Source organism: Zalophus californianus, chromosome 1 (assembly GCF_009762305.2).
Source record: "Zalophus californianus isolate mZalCal1 chromosome 1, mZalCal1.pri.v2, whole genome shotgun sequence".
Taxonomy (NCBI): domain Eukaryota; kingdom Metazoa; phylum Chordata; class Mammalia; order Carnivora; family Otariidae; genus Zalophus; species Zalophus californianus.
In genome coordinates this window covers 68,900,330-68,919,511 of record NC_045595.1, presented here as the reverse complement: position 1 = coordinate 68,919,511, position 19,182 = coordinate 68,900,330, and the positions used below count along the sequence as shown (strand labels likewise).

The 19,182-nt window shown below is 40.5% G+C and overlaps 1 protein-coding gene across 1 annotated transcript; it reads left to right on the top strand.

Annotated features, from left to right (window-relative positions):
- The first annotated feature begins 16,885 nt into the window (after positions 1 to 16,885).
- On the top strand, positions 16,886 to 17,383 carry LOC113916013 (40S ribosomal protein S20-like). Its single transcript, XM_035727605.1, has one exon. The coding sequence runs from the start codon at positions 16,886 to 16,888 to the stop codon at positions 17,381 to 17,383; it is 498 nt and encodes a 165-aa protein (XP_035583498.1).
- Positions 17,384 to 19,182: the final 1,799 nt, after the last annotated feature.

The following is a 19,182-nucleotide window of genomic DNA, read 5'->3' as shown; positions in this document are numbered from 1 at the left end:
CAACTGCCTTCGGCTCAGGTCATGATCCTGGAGTCCTGGGATGGAGTCCCGCATCGGGCTCCCTGTTCGGCAGGGAGTCTGCTTCTCCCTCTGACCCTCCCCCCTCTCATGTGCTCTCTCTCTCTCATTCTCTCTCTCTCTCAAATAAATAAATAAAATCTTTAAAAAAAAATAATGAAATCAGCCCACGATGTATGCCTCATGATAAGGTGCACTGAGAAGGACATAATATCACTTCTGGGATATTCTGGCCAAAATGGATAATCAGACTCTAATAATGAGAAAACTTCAGAGAAACCCAAGCTATGTCAAATGTTAAAGTCATGAAAGACAAAGAAAGGCTGGCTTCTTTAAATTAAATTAAAAATTTTAAAAAACCCTAGAGAGGGGGTGCCTGGTGGCTCAGTCAGTTAAGTGTCTGCCTTCGGCTCAGGTCATGATCTCCAGGTCCTGGGATCGAGCCCCACATCAGGCTCCCTGCTCAGCGGGGAGTCTGCTTCTCCCTCTGTCCCCTCCCCCCAACTTGTGCTCTCTCTCTCTCTCAAATAAATAAATAAAATCTTGAAAAAAATTAAAAATTTAAAACCCTAGAGGGGCATGAAAATGAAATGCAATGTGTGATCCTGGGTTAGAAATAAAAATATGCATAAGCAACTCTAATGAAATAATTGGTGAAATTGGGATGTAGACAATAAATTAGAAAATAGTATTGGCTCAATGTTCGATTTCCTGAATTTGACAACTATGTTGGGATTACATCAGAAAATGTTCTTCCTCTCGGATATACCCATGGAAGTATTTAGGGGTGACGGGATGTGATGTCTGCAACTTACTCTCAAATGGTTCAAGAAAAAAAAAAAATACCGTGGGTGTATATATGTATGTATGTATGTCTATCTAGAGAGAGAGAATAATCAAATATGGAAACTGTTAATTGTTGAATCTGTGTGGATCTCACTTCAAGCGGTGTAAAAATGAGGATGGAGATCTGAGCGGGAGTCAATCCCCTCTGTGGATGCTGGCATACCAGAAAATTCAGAAGACCTCTCAGTTGATCCTGACAGCAATAAACTGAACTATTTTTTGGTCTGTCTGTGTGTCCAGGTGGATGAACTAAAATGATTCAAATCAGTTTTGCTTTTTTTTCCTTTATTTCTATAGCTAATGTTGTGCTCACTCACAGGACAATACCACTTTTTCTTAGAAATATAACTTGCTGAAAATCTGGGTGCAGGTAAAATAAAGTTGTAAACAATGCCTAATATTGCCCCCGTTCCCACCAATAAAGAAAGAATAAACTCGGGGCACCTGGGTGGCTCAGTCGGCTAAGCATCAGACTCAGTTTTGGCTCAGGTCATGGTCTCAGGGTCGTGAGATCCAGCCCTGCATGGATCAATTCTCTTGCTCCCTCTGCCCTTCCCCCCCCACTCGCAATCACAAGCTCCCTCCCTCCCTCTCTCTCTCTCTCTCTCTCACACTCAAATAAATAAATAAATAAATAAATATTTTTTTAATGAAGAATAAACTTGCTGCTTCTCACACTGTTCACTTTCCCTTTGCTAATGACATTTATCTACCAATATACATTTCCTTAATGTTTTAAGATAATTTTTGCTCCGTGTTCTGAAAGTAATCCTATAATTATGGGAATAGTTCATTCAATTTCAAACAAACTAGGCTCCCGTAGATATCATTTATCTGTATTTTAATATGTTGTGAGGCCTGTTTTATAATTTATAGCTCTGAATCTCTACATATTTACTGCTTAGCCTTCTGGTGACATTAAGCTACAGCTTGAATTATGATGAAGGCAGTAACTATTTGTACAATGATGCTTTCGTAATTTATTTCTTCAAAAAGCACTTATTGAAAGCCTTCAACACATCAGGCACTCTGTCCGTTATTTGGAATAAGAGAGCTGTATGAATTAGATATGTCAGATAATCATAGATTGTTTACTCTTTTCTTATACAAAAACAACAGTAACAACTACAATGAAACACCATGATGGCTACAAGTTCAAATGAGAACCAACAGTCGATGCCTCTTGATCACCACCTTTCAGCACCAAGATTACAGAAATCTGCTTATTCAGTTTGGGTTTCCACATGAAGAGAGTTGGAAATCCAGCTAAAAAGTCCAACAGCCCCACATCCATGAACTGGACTAAACATATCAAATTTCAACTTTGCACAATCCATGTTCAAGATAACACAAGACATCTAGTTCCCAGCTCTTGGTTTCTAAATACTACCCCCATACCCGGGCTACTCGGAAAAACAGTTGATTTCTGGGCTGGGGCTCAAAAGTACTCAATAAGCATGGACATTGTGTTGGGCCAGAAAGCATAAAAAAGCTCAAAGACTAATAGGGACATGGCCAGAGGACATAGTAGCCAGATGGAAAGGGCTCCCAGTGGCCAAATGTGGGACAACTTAAGAATAATAAGAATAATGACTGCAATTGATTGTAACACACTGAAAAATATTTTTTAAAGATATGAGTCCACAGTGATAATCAAAGTAGAAGGAGATAAAAAGATATTTACAAAAATGTCAGCTAATAAATGCAGAAGAAATGATAGAATTGGAAAAGCACTCTCTTACAATCCCCAATGATCAGTTCAGGCAAAAATCATTAATGGACACTAAAACCATGAGATAAAAGGTTGTTGGGGAATAAGAAATTAGCATGATGCTAAAGTATCATGCCATAAATTACATAGTAACTTCAAAGAGAAAAATTCACCTTTATAATAAAAAAGATCTAGCAGTCACCACCTTAACCAAGCAATCAAACTTAGCATTATCTTGGTGTTAAGTGCCTCCTGAAATGCAGTATGAAAGATAAAGCATCACCATGAAGTTGTTTTGTTTTGTTTGTTTTGTTTTTTAAGTAAACTCTACACCATGCGCAGGGCTCAAGAGTCACATGCTCTGCCAACTGAGCCAGCCAAGCACCCCACCATGAAGTGTTCTTGCCAGAGATATTACCAGAACCTAATCAAACCTCTAGACAAACTTCCAGGATACAGGAAATACAGAGAAGGAAGGAAACAGTTAATACCCTGAGTAAGTGACCATACAAATCAACACTGGGGACAACCTTCCTTTTGGAGGGGGTACTAACTACCCTTTTATTAGCACAAAACAACATTATTTCACAATATATGTAAATAAAATCATCATACTCTACACCTTAAACTTATACAGTGATATATGTCAATTATTTCTCAAAACTGGAAAAAATTAAATTACGTTTAAAAATATTTAAATTCAACTATAATCATTGGAAACTTCAATACTCCACACTCAGTAATTGATAGAAAACCAGGCAAAAAATCAGCAAGGACAAAGAACTGAACAACACTATGAACCAACTTGACCTAAAGACGTCTATCCAACAGCCCACTCAACAAGAGCATAATACACATTCTTTTAAAGCACATATGGAACATTCTCAATGACAGACCATATGCTAGGCCATAAAACAAGTCTTAATGAATTTAAGATAATTTAAATCATGCAGAGTTTGTTCTCCAACCATAATGGAGTTCAATTAGAAATCAACAACAAAAAGGAATTTTGGAAATGCAAAAATATTTTGAAATTAATGAACACATTTTCTAACCCATGGGTTAAAGAAGAAATTACAAGTGAAATTAGGAAGTATTTTGATCTGAATGAAAATAAAAACACGATATATTAAAATGTATGGGATGCAGCTAAAGTGGTGCTTAGAAAGAGTTTTAAATGCCTACATTAGAAAAGAAAAAAAGAAAATGCCTGTATTAGAGAAGATCTCAAATCAATGATCTAATCTTTCATTTTAAAAATCTGGAAAAAGGGACACCTGTGTGGCTCCATCAGTTGGGTGTCCAACTCTTGATTTTGGCTCGCATTGTGATCTCAGGGTTGTGATCTCAGTGTCCTGGGATGGAGCTCTGTGCAGGGCTCTGCGCTCAGCAAGTAGTCTGCTTCTCCCTCATCTTCACCTGCTGCCCCTCTCCTCTACTCGAGCACATGCACTCTCTCTCTCAAATAAATAAATAAATCCTTTCAATTAATTAATTAAAAATCTAGAAAAAGAGCAAACAAAAATGGAAGGTCAGCATAAGGAAGAAAGTAATAAATATTAGAGCAGAAATTAATTAAATAGAAAACCAAAAATAGAGAAAATTAATGAAACCAACATTGATTTTTTTAAAAGATCAATGAAATCAACAAATCCTTACCTGCACTAAGAAACTGAGATGATACAGATCACAAAAATTAGTAAGGAAAGAGGGGACATTACCACTGACCCCTCAGAAATTAAAGGGAATACTACAAATGACTTAATGCTTATAAATTTGATAACTTGGGAGAAATCTGTCCAAATTCCCAAGAAATACAAAAACCAATTCAAGAAAAAAATAGAACATCTCAATAGATCTATAACACATAAAGACAATGAATTAGCCACTCAAAATCTTTCCACACACATAAAAAAAAAATCCCAGATGGCTTTCACTTGTGAAATTCATACTGATATTCTACAAATTCAGAAAATAAAGGATAAAAGAACACTGCCTAAATCATTCTACTGAGGCTAGGATCATTCTATACCAAAATCAGACAAAAACATCACAAGAAAAGAAAACTATAAACCAGTATCCCTCATGAATATAGATGTAAAAATTCTCAACAAAGTATTAGCAAGCTGAACGTAACAACATGTATGAGATTATATACCATGACCAAGTGGGATTTATCCCACAAATGCGTGTCCATTTAGCATCCAAAAATCAATATTAATAACACCATATTATATGTTTTTATATTACATGTTATAATTAACACCATCTTAACAAAACAAAGGACAAAAAATTACAGCATCCCAATAGACACAGCAAAAAATTTGACAAAATCAACCACCTATTCTTGATAAAAACTCTTAACAAACAAGGAAGGGAAGGGAACTTCCTCAACCTGATAAAGAGCATCTACCCAAAACCTACACTGATTTCACTCAAATTAACTAAAAATGGACCAATGACTTAAATGTAAGAGCTAAAGCAGTAAAACTTGTAGAAGAAAACATAGGAGTAAATTTTCAAGGTTAGGAAAAAATTAGGTTAGGAAAAGATTTCATAGATATGACACTGAGGGACACCTGGGTGGCTCAGTCGGTTAAGCGGCTGCCTTCGGCCCGGGTCATGATCCCAGGGTCCTGGGATCGAGTCCCACATCAGGCTCCTTGCTCAGCAGGGAGCCTGCTTCTCCCTCTCTCTCTCCCTCTGCTTGTGCTCTCTCTGTCAAATAAATAAAATCTTTTAAAAAAAAAGATATGACGCCGAAATGATAATCGTATAGGAAAAAATAATAAATTAAATCTCACCAAAATTCAAAACTTTTGCACTTCAAAGGGCACCATTAAGAAAATGAAAGAACAAGCAACAAACAGGGAGAAAAGATTTGCAAAACATGTATCCAATAAAAGACTTGTATCCAGAATACACAAAGAATTCTCACAACTCAGTAAGACAAATGACCCAGTCAAAAAATGGGCAAAAGATATAAACAGACATTTCACCAAAGTAGATACACAAATGACTACTGAGCACGTGAAAAGATGTTTAACCTCAGTCACTAGAGAAATACAAATTAAACTCACATGAGATACCATTTCACACCTGCTAGAATAGCTAGAATGAAAAAGACAAATGACAGACTTTGTCAAGGGTGTGGCAAAACAGGAGCCCCCAGACATTAATGGTAGAAATGTTAGTTGGTGCAGCCGCTTTGGAAAAGAGCTTGGCAGCTTCTCAAAAATGTAAATCTAAAACTGGCATCAGACCTAGCAATTCTACTCCTAAGGATTTATCCAAGAGAAATGAAAACATACATCCATACAAAGACTTATACATGAATGTTCATAGCAGTTTTATTCATAATAGCCAAAAACTGGAAAGAATCCAAATGTCCATCAACTAGTGAATGGACAAAATTCGGTATATCCATACAAAGGAATGTTAATTCAGCAATAAAAACGAATGAACTACTGACATATGCTGCAACATGGATAAACATTATGCTTAGTGAAAGAAGCCAAATATACAGGAAATGTTCATAAAAAGCAAATTTATAGAGACAGAAAGTAGATTAGTGGTTGCTTGGGCATGAAGGATCTTATTGGGAGGAGGAAAATATTGTTAAACTAATTAAAGGCCATGTTTTCACCACTCAGTAAAGTTTCGAAAAATCATTGAACTGTATAGTTGAAATGGGTGAATTATGTATATGTGAAATAGACCTCAATAAAGCCATGTTTAAAAATCAGTATTTGGGGTCGCCTGGGTGGCTCAGTTGGTTAAGCGACTGCCTTCGGCTCAGGTCATGATCCTGGAGTCCCGGGATCGAGTCCCACATCGGGCTCCCTGCTTGGCGGGGAGTCTGCTTCTCCCTCTGACCCTCTTCCCTCTCGTGCTTTCTCTCTCTCATTCTCTCTCTCTCTGAAATAAATAAATAAAATTTTTTAAAAAATCGGTATTTGGGAGTGCCTGGGTGGCTCAGTCACTTAAGTGTCTGCCTTCGGCTCAGGTCATGATCCCAGGGTCCTGGTATCGAGTCCCGCATCAGGCTCCCAGCTCTGCGGGAAGCCTGCTTCTCTTTCTCCCTCTGCCTGTCGCTCTGCCTACTTGTGCTCTCTCCCTATCTCTCTGCCAAATCAATAAATAAAATCTTTTAAAAAATAAAAATCAGTATTTGTTGAATCACTATATCGTACACCCAGAAATAATGTAACACTGTATGTTAAATACACTGGAATTTAAAATAAAACTGTAAAAAAATAAAAAGTCAATATCGCTTTTTTTTTTTTTTTAAGAAGACTATTCCAGAAGAGATATAGCCACCAAATCCATGCAAAAACCTAATTTGGTCCTGGATTGGGGGGAAAAAAATAGCTTTAAAAACACATTTGGGGGCGGGGCACCTGGCTGGCTCAGTCACTATAGTGTGTGACTCTTGATCTCAGGGTTGTAAGTTGAAGCCCCACGTTGGCTGTAGAGATTATTTAAAATTTTTTTAAAAATTAAGTCATTAAAAGACACACACATATTTTGGGGAAACTTTTCAATGGACTATAACGTAGATGATAGTACCAAATTGTTGGTACATTTTGTTGGCTTTGAGAATGATATTAGGTAGGTAGAATATCCTTAAATTCTCAGGAGATACAGCTGAAGAAGTCAGGGGTGAAACATGATGTCTACAACTTACTTTCAAATGATTTAGGGAAACATATACATACATACGTATGAAGATAGACAATATAAATGTGAAAAAATGTTAACAATTGTTGAATATATGGAAGGTATACAAGTATTCATTGTACCATTCTCTCAACTTTTCTAGAGCTTTAACAATTTTCAAAATAAAATGTGTGGGTAAAAACAGTCCAGGCACCACACTCATCTGCTTTAGGATAGATCTTCAAAAAATCTTTACTTAATAAGCAAGTTGCACTAGTAAAATGACTCTATACTTTGTGTTTCCTCCATTCCTCACATATTACCCCAGCCACACTAGATTTCCTTCAGTATTTCAAGGGAATTTGAACTTTTTTTAGGAGTTATTTACTTAAGCAATCTCTGAACCCAACTTGGGGCTTGAACTCACCACCCCCAAGATCAAGTCTCATGCTCTTCCAACTGGGCCAGCCAAGCGCCCCTCAAATGAGTTTGAATTTCATGTGCCTTCCTATCTCAGGCCCTCCCCTCCCCCGGCTTCTCTCACAATACCCCATAACTTTGCTTCAAATGCTTGCCACAATTATAATAATTCGTTCAATTATTTGTCCCACGATCTGTCTCTCACAAAGGATTGTAACATTCAGGAGGGTGAGGACTTGTCCACATCATGTCTCCAGTCCTGTGCAGGGCTTGGTATGTAGTAAGCACCCAGTAAATATTTTTAAGAGAGTGAATGAATGAATTTAATAAATCTACCAATCACTAGTGTTAGGGAAGCACCACTGCACCTTAAAACAGATCTGTCTCTAAGGAACAGTTATCATTTTAGATCCAGTCTGGTTGATATTCCCTGGAGGTCTGTGCTCACCTGTTTCTCACTATGTCTATAATGGACCTCCATTTGGGAGTAGGTAGAAAATCAAACAGACCGAACATGCAGTCATTTAGGGGGGAAATACATTGTAAAGAACGTGGTAAATCAGTCAAGGACAAGGCAGAAAACATTGCTCAAAGGCTGCCCCGATGACAGACCAGAGCTTACTGCAGCATCTGGTGCATCATGGATGTGGCAGGCTGATTAAGAAAGTGGCTTATGATTCGTTTTCTCAGTTTTGCTGCTGTCAATCATCAAGGAGTCAACATTTTTTTCCTCTCCCAGGAGAGTAGCTAGATATCTTGGATACTAAAATCTGAATTTTCCTCTCCCTGTGGGGGCAGTTAATAAGCGCTTATTTCTTTAAAAAAAAAAAAAAAGGACACAGCAAATTGGAGGCTACTGCCGTGTAAAACAATACCTTTGTTTAGAAGCAGGGATTTGCTATTAATTTTTTTAAAGATTTTATTTATTTATTTGAGAAAGAGAGACTACAAGGAGAGGAGAGGCAGAAGGAGAAGCAGATTCCCCGCTGAGCAGGGAGCCCGATGCCAGACTCGATCCCAGGACCCTGAGATCATGACCTGAGCTGAAGGCAGACGCTTAACTGGCTGAGCCACACAGGTGCCCCAGGGATTTGCTATTAAAAGTATAAGTTTATTGAGAGAATTAACTAGAATGGGGAGAGAATGCAATGCAGGCTTTGTGTTTTTCTGGATGAAAAGGGGGCTTCTAGAATGAAGACAGCTGTTACCCTATGAGGAAGAAGAGAAATGGGAGGAATAGGGACATGAGTCATGCATATTCAGAGGGTCTGAGGTGGCAGAACTCCAGATCACTTATCCACTAGTACTTGGGAAGACTGAGCTATAATCCTTGCAATGTGGCAATCTCTGAGGACAGCACCTAGTAATCTGTGTTTAAGAAGTCCTCCAGACCCAAAAATCAAATAATCCAAATAAAAAATGGGCAGAAGACCTGAACAGACATCTCTCCAAAGAAGACATCCAGATGGCCAACAGACGCATGAAAAGATGCTCGACATCACTCATTATCGGGGAAATGCAAATCAAAGCTACAACGAGATATCACCTCAGTTCTGTCAATATGGCTAAAATCAACAACACAAGAAACAGCAGGCGACGGGCACCTGGGGGCTCAGTCAGTTGAGCGTCTGCCTTCAGCTCAGGTCATGATCTCAGGGTCCTGAGTTCAAGCCCCTGTCGGGCTCCCTGCTCAGCAGGGAGCCTGCTTCTCCCCCTGTCCCTCCCACCTCCCCCCTGCTCATGCTCTCTCTCTCTCTCTCTCTCTCTCTCTCAAATAAATAAATAAAATCTTAAAACACACACACACAGCTGGTGTTAGCAAGGATGTGGAGCAAAAGGAACCTCATGCACTGTTGGTGGGAATGCAAACTGGTGCAGTCACTGTGGAAAACAGTATGGAAGTTCCTCAAAAAGTTAAAAATAGAGCTACCCTAAAATCCAGTAATCCCACTACTAGGTATTTACCCAAAGAATACAAAAATACTAATTCAAAGGGATACATGCACCCTGATGTTTATAGCAGCATTATCAACAATAGCCATACTATGGAAAGAGCCCAAATGTTGCCCAGTGATTAGTGAACAGATAAAGATATGTGTACACACACACACACACACACATACACACACAATGGAATAGTATTCAGCCATAAAAAAACAATGAAATCCAGCCGTTTTCAATGACATGGATGGAGCTAGAGTATAATGCTAAGTAAAATAAGTCAGTCAGAGAAAGACAAATAAATACCATATGATTTCACTCATATGTGGAGTTTAAGAACAAAACAAATGAGCAAAGGGGGAAAAAAAGAGAGAGAGAGAGAGGCAAGCCAAGAAACAAACTATAGAGAACTATAGAGGACACACTGCTGGTTCCCAGAGGGGAGGTGGGTGGGGGGATGGGTGCAATAGGTGATGAGGATGAAGGAGGGCGCTTGTGATGAGCACCAGGTGATTTAAAAAGTCCTCCAGATAATTCTTAAGCACATTTGAGTTTGAGAAGTGCTGATCTATAGTATGATTCCATTGGGAGTTATAAAAAATTGTGTGTATGCATATATACACACACATGCATATATTTAAAAATCATACAAACATACAGAGACCTGAATAATGTACAGTAATGTCTTGATGAAGAATTCAGATGGCAATAAGTAGTTTTCTTTTAACTTTATATTATGTTATGTTAATTTTATCTTTAAAGATACTTCCAAAAGAAAATATAAAGTGTAGTGTGATCAGGACTCCACCTTTCTGGGACTCTCTGGGTTCAGCCCTGTCACCTTGTCTGACTTCCCACTGGCTCAGAAGATGGGGGCTGCAGGAGCTCTCAATACCACATCCAGATATGACAATGCCTAAAGGCCACTTACTTGTGTCTCTTTTGTAAGAGTAAAACTCCTTTTTGAATAGAATGTACTCTATTTTGGCTTTATCTCATGCTTCCTTGTGAGATTCAGGATATTCAACCCATGCTAGAATACTCATAAGTAATGTACCTTTCTTAGGTTATCACCTACAGAGGATGTGATTTCCATTGGCCCCCTCATTGGTGGTGGTATTTTTTTTTTAAGATTTTATTTATTTATTTGAGAGAAAGCAAGAGAGCGCATGAGGTGGGGGAGGGGCAGAGGGAGAGGGAGAAGCAGACTCCCTGCTGAGCAGATAGCCCAATGCGGGGCTCAATCCCAAGACCCCAAGATCATGACCTGAGCCAAAAGCAGACACTTAACTGACTGAGCCACCCAGGCACCCCTGGTTGTGGTAATTTTGATTATCCAGTCAAGGTGTTGTACAATTTCTAGACTCTTACTGTGCTTTCTCTTGCAACTTACAATCTTTCCACGGTTAAACATCTTAAGACTATACAAATAATCTAATCCTCATTACATCTTACCATTGAAGATTCTTAACTGAACCTATCTTCATTATAATGGTTGTAAAATGGTTTTCCAACTTCAGCACTACCAGTACATTTATCAGTTAGCACCTGACATTCTACTTGCATTAACTTATTTTTTTTTTAAGTAAGCTCTACACCCAACAAATGGCTTAAACTCATGACTCCAAGATCAAGAGTTGTGTGCTCTACCAACTGAGCCAGCTAGGTGCCCCATATTAATTTACTTTTAATGGATAGTTTGGCTAGGAATGGAATCCTACGTTGAAAAGAATTTTCCTCAATTTTAAAGGAATTACTCCACTATCTTGGATCATCCCATATTGCTAATGAGAATCTGATGTCATCCTGATACCAGTTCCTTGATGTCCCCCATCACCTCCCACCCCCAAAAGCCCTTAGGATCTTTTCTTTATCTTTGACATTCTAACACTGTATAATGATGGACCTGGAATGAGGATTTTTTTTTTCCTTTTTTCCTAGAGGCCTCCGACAATTTTTCATCATCCTACTCCAAGTTGAACTGGTTGGTGCCTAAGACAAATGAATGACTGTCTTCCCAGCCCTTCACTATTCTATGAATGTTGGATCCTCCATCCCCTGGACTCTAAATATTTTTTTTAGATTTTATTTATTTATTTATTTATTTATTTATTTATTTATTTATTTATTTATTTATTTATCTGAAAGAGAGAGAAAGCACACACAAGTGAGGGGAGAGGCAGAGGGGGAGGGAGATGGAGAGACAGAATCTGAAGCAGACTCTGTTGCTGAGCAAGGAACCTGACAAGGGGCTCAATCCCATGACCCTGAGATCATGACCTGAGCTGAAACCACAGGTCAGACATTTAACTGACTGAGCCACCCAGGCACCCTTAAATATTTCTTTTGGTTCACTCCCTCATTTTGCTGAACCACAGTCCTCTAGTAATATCACTCAAGCAGAATGTTAAGAGAAAAAAGGCAAGTTGCTGAGTAAGAGACTAATAACCCACAGAGACTAACAGAGAAGCACGTATGTGGTTGTACGCGGCATAACTCTCTCTAGCATTCCTGGGACACTAGCACCTACATCAACTTTTTTAAATGTGCAAAGGATTGCCATTTATTATTCATGGATTAACTCTGGAGAAATAATGGAAGAGGCAAATAGGAAAGAGAAGAACAAAAGGGACCCCTACCTTATTGAAAATACTCCATTTTTATTCAAAAAGTATGCAGAAATAAACTTAAAAAATAATGACTGTAACAATTACGTATGTACTCGATGTTCATCACAGTATTTAAGAGATTCGAAATGGAACTATCCTACATGTTCAATAATAACGGGTTATGTAAAGAATATAAATCCAGGCAATGTAATATTATGCAGCTAATACACATAATATTAATTGTTGACTAGGACATGCACATGATATTTTGCTAACTGAAAAAAGGAATCTGTGATAGAATATGCATTTTATAATTTGTGTATGCATGCATGTGTGCATGATTGTGTGATTGATTGGGTGCATGTTTGTGTATATACCAAAGTATTAAAAGTGTTGAAATTCAGGACAAGGTGTTTTCTAGGTAAGATTTTGGTCTAAGTATGTATTTCTCCTATAATTAGAAAAACAATGTTTTTAGTTTTAAGAGATACTTTATATGCAGGGCACCTGGCTGGCTCAGTCAATTAGTACAGCACGTGGCGTGAGTTCAAGCTCCATGTTGGGCACAGAGCTTACTTAAAAAAAAAAAAAAAAGTGTAAAACAAAAAAAAAAACCTGCTTTATATGATCAAGAAGTTAAAAGTGGAGAATTTATACAAATGATGGAGACCCTCAGCGTTTACGAAACAACTAGCCATCCTGTTTATGGAAAATGAGAGACCTGAGAAGTACAGGAAAACTGACCTATTCCCAGAACACAGCACCTGTAAAGAAAGAGAATCTCTCTTCTCAGAAACAGGCACAACATGGCTTCAGATTTCTGCTGCGTCTACGGCTAAGATTCATTATTTACACTTTGACAGTCTAATGGACATTGCTCCTGCAATTAATTAAGCCATCTGCTAGTAGTCACTGACAACAAACAAATTAGAACTGAACTGCTAAGATAGCCTGCAAAACAAGGGCAAAAAAAAAAGACCTCTGCCCTGTAACGATCACTTGATAGACTGAAAAGCACTATACTTGTGATGTTTCCTTCAAAAGTTAATGTCAAGAGCTGAAAGTGGGCATCAAAATATTTCACTTCTGTCCCCAACCACTGGGACCTTGAGAAAGGCCCTTTACCATCTCTGGAGCTTCTTTTTATACAGACCTGAGATAGGAAGCCTCATATGCAACATACTGTGCTTAAATATTAAGTGGTAAACCAGGAAAGTATCTATCATTATTGAAATCCAAGGTGTCCTTGTAGAGGTAACAAAAAGGAGTAGACTGAAACTTTTGGGCCAATTAAATTTCCTGTAACATCATAAATTCACTGTAATTAGCAAGTAGATCAGCAGAAATAAAGTTATAACATTGATTACTGATTTATTTAAGAGAAAGACATGAGCCAGTCTTATAATTGGGCTTCAGGTAATAAAACTAACAAAATGTTTTCTTTAGGGGCGCCTGGGTGGCTCAATTAGGCATCTGAATTTTGATTTCGGCTCAGGTCATGATTTCAAGGTCGTGAGATTGAGCCCCAAGTCAGGCTCCAAGCTCACTGGGGAGTCTGCTTGAAATTCTTTCTCTCCCTCTCCCTCTGCCACTCCCTGCTGCATGCACGCTCATGCTCACTCTCTCTAAAATAAATAAAATCTTTAACAAAAATGTTTTCTTTACACATTCAATCATCTGGCTTTTAAAATTATACGATTTTTTTTTTTAGTTTTTTTTTATTATTTGACAGAGAAAGACAGTGAGAGAGGGAACACAAGCAGGGGGAGTGGGAGAGGGAGAAGCAGGCTTCCCGCTAAGCAGGGAGCCCGATGTGGGACTCGATCCCAAGACCCTGGGATCATGACCTGAGCCGAAGGCAGCCGCTGAACGACTGAGCCACCCAGGTGCCCCTGATTTTTAAAGATTTATTTATTTGAGAGAGAGTGCTAGAGCATGAGTGGGGGGAGGGGCAGAGGAAAAGAATCTCAAGCAGACTCCCTACTGAGCATGGAGCCTGAGTGGAGGGCTAGCATTAGGGTGCGACTCAGTCTTCAGCTTTGGCCTCAGGGTGATGCTCCTAGTGGGGCTGAGTTTCAGGTGTTTCACTAGAATCATGTTCTCCAGCAATATCCATGGGTTCCAAGGGGCATGGGTTCCTTCTCTGGCCCTGACAGATGCATGATCTCATGACCCTTGAGATCATGACCTGAGCCAAAAGCAAGAGTCGGACACTCAACCGACTGAGCCACCCAGGGACCCCTAACATTGTATGATTTTTAGTTACATAACTTCTGGAGAGCCATGAAGTAAGATACTAGTACTGCTCTACTTACAGAGAGATTAAAAGACCACATTTCATACTTTGAGAATTATTAACTCAAGATTTTTTTTTTAAAGATTTCATTTATTTATTTGAGAGAGAGAGCACACGCACAAGCAAGGGGAGGGCCGAGGCAGAGGGAGAAGCAGGCTCCCTGCCGAGCAAGGAACCCGATGAGGGACTCAGTCCCGGGACCCTGGGATCACGACCCGAGCGGAAGGCAGACGCTTAACCGACTGAGCCACCCAGGCGTCCCTAACTCAAGATATTTTAGAAATAAAATATCTGACTCGTTTTCAGACAAGAAAGAGGTGGCAACAGTGAAGGGTGTTGGACAACTGGTGAGCAGCATTTGGGATTGGGTTCCAGACATTTGGGACAAAATGAGAAAAATAGTAAGAGAGAAATGAAGGTGGATCTTTTATATTTTCCCAGCCTATGCCACTGATGCTTGTAGATTTCATTTCTCTATAACTTTGCATTTTGTATGTGTATTTTGTATAAAATGTATATATTACTAAATAGTATATTTTGGGCTGAGATTTGTTTTTAATTTATGCAAATCATATTACAGTGTATCTATTTTACAACTTAGATTTTTGAGGGGTTTTCTTTGTTTTGTTCTTTTCAATGATCGTTATATTTAATATCTGGAAGAACAAAATCTCCCACCTTGCTCTTCAAAATTGTCTTGGCTATCCTTTGTTCTTTGCTCTCCTATATAAACTTTAGCATCAGTTTTTCAGGTCCCATACACAATCCCCTTTGCAATTTTGGTTGGAATTGCTTTTAATCTATAAATTCATTTGGCAAAAGTTGAAATCTTGACGGTACTGATCTTCCCCACTCAAGAGCAGAGTGCATCCCTCGGTCATTTGGATCATCTTCTGTGCCTCTAATGGATATCCGATATTTTATGACTGCCCAAAATATTTTGAAAACCCTTTTCCCATTTTAGGACTTCTCAACCTTATAAATCTCACTTCCCCCAGGTAAAATCCAAAAAGTATTTCCCAGAAGCCCTTGCTATGCAGATGTACACATATAACCGACTTCAGTGGCAGGTACACCCTTGCAGAAGATGGAAGATCACAGTGCCCTACGGTCTCTTACCAAAATAGTTGTGTGGGTACTTGCTTTTTCTCCAGAACATGTAGGAACCTCCTGGTGGTCCAGTCCCTCTATTCAATGCGGGTAGAGGACAATCCAGTAGCAGACACCAGCTGCTGCTGGGTTTCCACTAGAACCATTTGGTACTGTCATTGTTGGTTATTTTTCTTGGCTTCTGCCTATGTGACATTCTACGTTGGTTCCCTCTTGGAAATTCTGCAAGTTAACTAGGAATATATACCAAATCTCTTTGCACTTAAACTAGTGAAGGTGGATCTGCAGTCAGCAACTGAACACCGGCCAACAGAGAATTAGGAACCAGAAGTGGGTTGCCAAGTGGGTGAACCTTGGATGTGGAAGTGTCTTGGTGTACGTGATTGAGAATATGGCGGTGGAAAACCAGATACTGCAAGCTGGAAGGCAGGTGGGCAAGACAAGGTGGCCGCAGCAATCCCGGGCCCAACTTGGCTCCACCTGACTTCTACACGTGTCACCCAGGCTCTCTGGAGCCTAACTGTTCTCCCGGCAGAGGAGAGAAATGATCATGAGCCCGAGGACTGAGAAGGAGACACCACAGAATTGAGAAGAGAGAAGCTACAGAACAGTGGTCCAAGGGAGTGGGGGAGTGCCGTGGACCCCAGAAATGTAGTATGACTGTCGGGAAGCATCAGGGGCCCACTTGCAGTTACTGGTCATGAACTTCAGGTGAAACAACTGAGCACGTAGTGTGTTTTCCTGGTCGCCTTCGGTAGGGAAGGTGCAGTCACGGAGAAGGCAAAGAACTGCGTTCAGTCTGAGGTGGGGCAAGTGAACATGACAAGGGAGTTAAGGGAGACTGTGAAGGGACTGTTATGATAGTTGAGCATGGAATTCATGCCGGGCGAAGGAGAAAGGACAGGCACGAAGGAAGTGAAGGACAGTTGACATCAGGATTCTAAAGAGAATGAAAAGAGCTAAGAGGGCAGGATATTTAAAGTGCTGAGGCCACGGAGGAGGTGAGGTGCTTGGTAGCAGCAAGGTCTAAGATCTGATCAGAGGAGAGCCTGGGATAAAATGGAGGGCCAGGAAGGAAATGAGAGGGCGAGGTTACTGGAGGGATCAGCTATTGAAATCACCAAGAACTCTGACAAGAATAATGTTGAAGAGAGTGCAAGCAGGCCAGGAACTAAAAGCTTCTAGAAATAAATGGGTGTGACCCAGAAGCCTGGCAGTACAGCCTGATGACCTGAGATTCAAAGGTGGTTTTTAGGAAAGGGGAGGAGAGGCAGAATGGTCTGGAACTGGCTCTTTTTGAGGAAGACGCGGTCGCAGCTACAGCGGAGGTTTGGACGCCCCACGCCTGCTTCTGACTCACCGCTGTTCGCTCTCACTGAGGAACAAGTCGGTCAGGAAGCCGCGTCGCAGCCATGGCTTTTTAAAGACACCGGGAAGACACCCGTGGAACCGGAGGTGGCGATTCACCGAATTAGAACTACTCTCACCAGCCGCAACGTAAAATCTTTGGGAAAGGTGTGTGCTGACTTGATCAGAGGCGCAAAGGAAAAGAATCTCAAAGTGAAAGGACCAGTTCGGATGCCTACCGAGACCCTGAGAATCACTACAAGAAAAACTCCTTGCGCTGAAGGTTCTAAGACCTGGGATCCTTTTCAGATGAGGATCCACAAGCGACTCATTGATTTGCACAGTCCTTCTGAGATTGTTAAGCAGATTACTTCCATCAGTACTGAGCCAGGAGTGGAGGTTGAAGTCACCATTGCAGATGCTTAAATCAGCCTTTTTAATAAATTATCAGTTGTTAAAAAAAAAAAAAAAAGAATGGTCTGGAACTGGCAAAGAGAAACAAAGAGGACCCAGGCAATCTGGAATCAGCCCTGTGTGAGAGGGGGACCACCCTGTCAGAGGGCGCTGGGGCAGCAATATCCTCAAGGGACCGGCAGGTTCTGATTAGAGCACAAAGGTAAAGGCAATGTTGAGAGGTTCAGCACACAGGCGACTTCGCTACCAGTGGACTGGCCATTTCAGAGAGCAGAAGGAAGAAAGGTATGCAGGAGCTGAAGAGGGAGCAGATGAAGACAAAGGGGGAATGCAGAGATGTGGAGGATTAAATTTGCAGGAGACAGGGGTTATCCTGGGAGGTCAGGGCTCCTCATGGTGACCGAGGTAAACGTCTGATGCAGGCAGAGACTATCCCAAGGCTCCGGACTAGAAAACTGGGCAGGCTGAGGTTGGAGCATGGTAGGTTGGGGTATGGGTCTGGAGTCCCACTTTATTACTGCCAGGAGGGACATGAAGGCCTGCAGCGGGGTAACTTTACTCCAAGTACTTAACACATGCTGATGACGGCACGAAACCCTAGGCTTCCATTCTAGGAAGTCGCCTGGCAGCATTTCTTTTAGGATTTGCTTCTCTGTTCCCCTCTAACACCTGTTAGGTCACCTACACTGCACCTCTTTTGGTCACTTTCACCTTTTTGCCATGCTTTCTAGGGGATTCCCTTGCCTTTATTTTTCAGTGCTCACTCTCTCATTTCTGATACCAACTTTTAGTTTTCAAGAGGTTTTTCCCGTTCTCTGAGTTTTCCTTTGTTTGGAGCAGCCTATCATTTCATAGATGTGAACCTCTTCTCTCTAAACTCAGAATAAATTCTTCCCGCCATAGTCTCTTTCAAGTGGGCTTTTTCCTTGCTCCAGCCTCTTTCATATCCTTGGCTATTGGTTTATATCTAAGAATGGAGCATTAAAAGGCTGGCTAAGGGAGGGGCGCCTGGGTGGCTCAGTCGGTTGAGCATCCAACTCTTGATTTTGGCTCAGATCCTACTATCCAGTCTCATGTTGGGCTCTGCGCTCAGCAGGGAGTCGGCTTTGGATTCTCTCTCCTTCTTCCTCTGCCCCTCCCCCCACCGTTCGCATGCTCTCACAAAATAAAATCTTTAAAATTTTTTTTTTAATTTAAAAAATAAAAGGCTGGCTAAGAAGCTCTACATGCACAGTTGGAACATCGCCAGAGAGTCAAAAAAGACATTGTCTTTTCTCTTGATTCATCCGATCTCCCAAAGAAAGTTCTTCCGATTTCTAGCTGAGAAGGTGCACAAGTCTAATTGGCAGCATTCTGGAATAGAAGCAGGGGCAGAAGGGTAGAGGGTGGGGGAGAAGGACCTGACATTCAGCATGGTACCCCTGACCTCCAAAACTCCTCTGTTTTACTGCTCCACTGAACAGAGGGATAGGGGAGGTGACCTGAGAATCTAAGTGCTTCGTAAAGGCTTTGTAAATTCTATGTTTAGCTCCACCAGCATCCTCTACTTCCACAGAAACCTAAATCTTCAACTCCTAAGCCTCTGTGCGGAATCTGCCACATAGGATGGCTGCTTAGCTTCCCCTGGTGGCTGTTCAAAGTTATAACTCTTCACCCGCCTTCCAGCTTCCAAGCTCTTCACATCATATTTTCATCGTCCTTGTCAGCGGGTGTTTAATTTTTAATCTTTTGCTATTTTAGTGGGGTTTCAGGAGGGCACGAATGCTAACATGTTTAACCACCATTTTCACCAAAAACTCTGCTGCGTATCT

Bases quoted from the DNA above. Each gene is read 5' to 3' on its own strand.
- LOC113916013 (XM_035727605.1), top strand. From the start codon at position 16,886: ATGGTCTGGAACTGGCTCTTTTTGAGGAAGACGCGGTCGCAGCTACAG.